The sequence below is a fragment of the Austrofundulus limnaeus genome, unplaced genomic scaffold (genome assembly GCF_001266775.1).
Source record: "Austrofundulus limnaeus strain Quisiro unplaced genomic scaffold, Austrofundulus_limnaeus-1.0 Scaffold516, whole genome shotgun sequence".
In the NCBI taxonomy this organism is placed as follows: domain Eukaryota; kingdom Metazoa; phylum Chordata; class Actinopteri; order Cyprinodontiformes; family Rivulidae; genus Austrofundulus; species Austrofundulus limnaeus.
In genome coordinates this window covers 313,397-315,145 of record NW_013952918.1, presented here as the reverse complement: position 1 = coordinate 315,145, position 1,749 = coordinate 313,397, and the positions used below count along the sequence as shown (strand labels likewise).

The window sequence follows — 1,749 nt, the reverse complement described above, 5'->3', positions numbered from 1 at the left end:
CATTTATATCTAAATAATTGATGTAATTGATTTAATGGCACAATAATTTATTTGTCAAACTTCTTTTTGACCCTATAATTTATTTTAATACGCCAGTTATATATTTATACATTTATTTCCAATAATGATAGGTTTGGTCCTCCATAGGGATACACTTTAACATCTAAGCTGACATTTGTGTTTCTATTTAAGTGTGGTTAACAACTAAGAAGTTAAAAGCTTTTTATTGTTGTTCCCAAAACTTTTTGTAGGAAATGAATTGTTCACAATCAAGTGTACTCCAGTGATTCTGTATGATTTGTAAAATAAATGATCACAATATTTATGGATCAAATCAACATTCACTGAGAGTTACTTCTTGTGTGTCCATTCATTTTGCACTAGAGGAATGTTTACGCAAAATAAAAGAGATCCCTTGCTAAATAAATTACTCTTATAACTTTGTTATAAGAAGTGTAAGACTGAACCCTTACATAACATTTGAATACTGTTAAAAAACAAATGTGGTTGGAAACAGATGAGTAATTAACACTTTCTGACATGTTCCTCTCCTGCAGTGCCTGCAACAGCTCCAGGCCCGGGTTCTATCGCAGTCTGAACGTGTCCATGTCTGTTGACCATAAAAACATCAGGAACTATGAGAACACCTCCCTCTTCTACGTTTCTTCCTTCCAGTACCTGGTGGTGGCCATCGTTTTCTCCAAGGGGAGGCCCTTCAGGCAGCCCCGATACAAAAACTGTAAGACTTTTCCAGAAATACTGTACACAGTGTAGCTGTGAATGTGTGGCTTTAAAGGAACACTTCAGTGGTGTTGAAGTAATGTTCTGTGTAAAAGGATGGCTTTATGAACATGCTCAGTTTGAACTGATGAGCTAACGGCTGGTCTGAGCTCAGCTAACGCGAAACCTAATTGCTTTSTTTATATATGAGCTTCAGTCTTAAGTAATTTTTTAGCAGTTCATGCAAGCATAATTCACAGACCTTTGAAGGTTTTCTTAGCATGTCCCAGTGGGAGGAGACCCAGAACTCTCCAGAAGTACTATATACTGTATATATATGTCTGTACCACACACGTCTTACATCACCAAGTGCCAAATAACCAGCAAAAGTTTATCTGATGAATAATTCCACACGATTCTGCCCAACCCTTTGACAACATATGATAACACTGATTATTATACACAAAGATGAAAAATGTAGAAACCTCACAGAACGACAACGTAAAAAGTGGATTTTGCGGTCGGGAGGAACAGAATGCCGGCGTCTGCAGGCAGTGGTCACTACTAGCTGCTAACGTGTTATAGAGGTTATGTTTATAATGATCGTTTATTTAATAGTGAGTTTTAAGTTACTGGTGGTTTTATGTGGACCTCATCTGGACTTTAGGTTGCCCTAGTTCTGTGTCATTAGCTGCTGGAAGTTTGTTGACATTAGCGGCTACTGTTAGCATGATCGTAACATAATACAATATCAGAAAAAACACACCCTGGGGAAAAAAAACAAACGATAATCATCGTGGAGCTGTTTGGTACAGAGGTTGTGGATCCACCCACTGAATAAAAAGCTCTACACCTCCCGTTGTTTGCCGGCTTTCATCAGCTGTTCAGTGTAGTTAGCACACAGTTAGCGCTGCGGCACCGTCTGCCCCGGTAGACCGGTAATGGGACTGTAGAGTCCACTCGGTGCTTCTTCTCTTGCCTCTTATAATCGAAATAGTGAATCACCTACTTCCCCATCAAAGTCCTCAC

General features: G+C 38.9%; 1 protein-coding gene across 2 annotated transcripts in view; it reads left to right on the top strand.

Annotated features, from left to right (window-relative positions):
- Positions 1-1,749, top strand: part of LOC106530398 (probable cation-transporting ATPase 13A3) — a 34,924-nt gene that overhangs the window by 14,235 nt on the left and 18,940 nt on the right. For both annotated transcript variants that reach the window (XM_014026000.1, XM_014025999.1), the window contains exon 5: positions 558-739. In XM_014026000.1, coding sequence (XP_013881454.1) covers positions 558-739 — 182 coding nt within the window. The remainder of the gene's footprint in view (positions 1-557; positions 740-1,749) is intronic.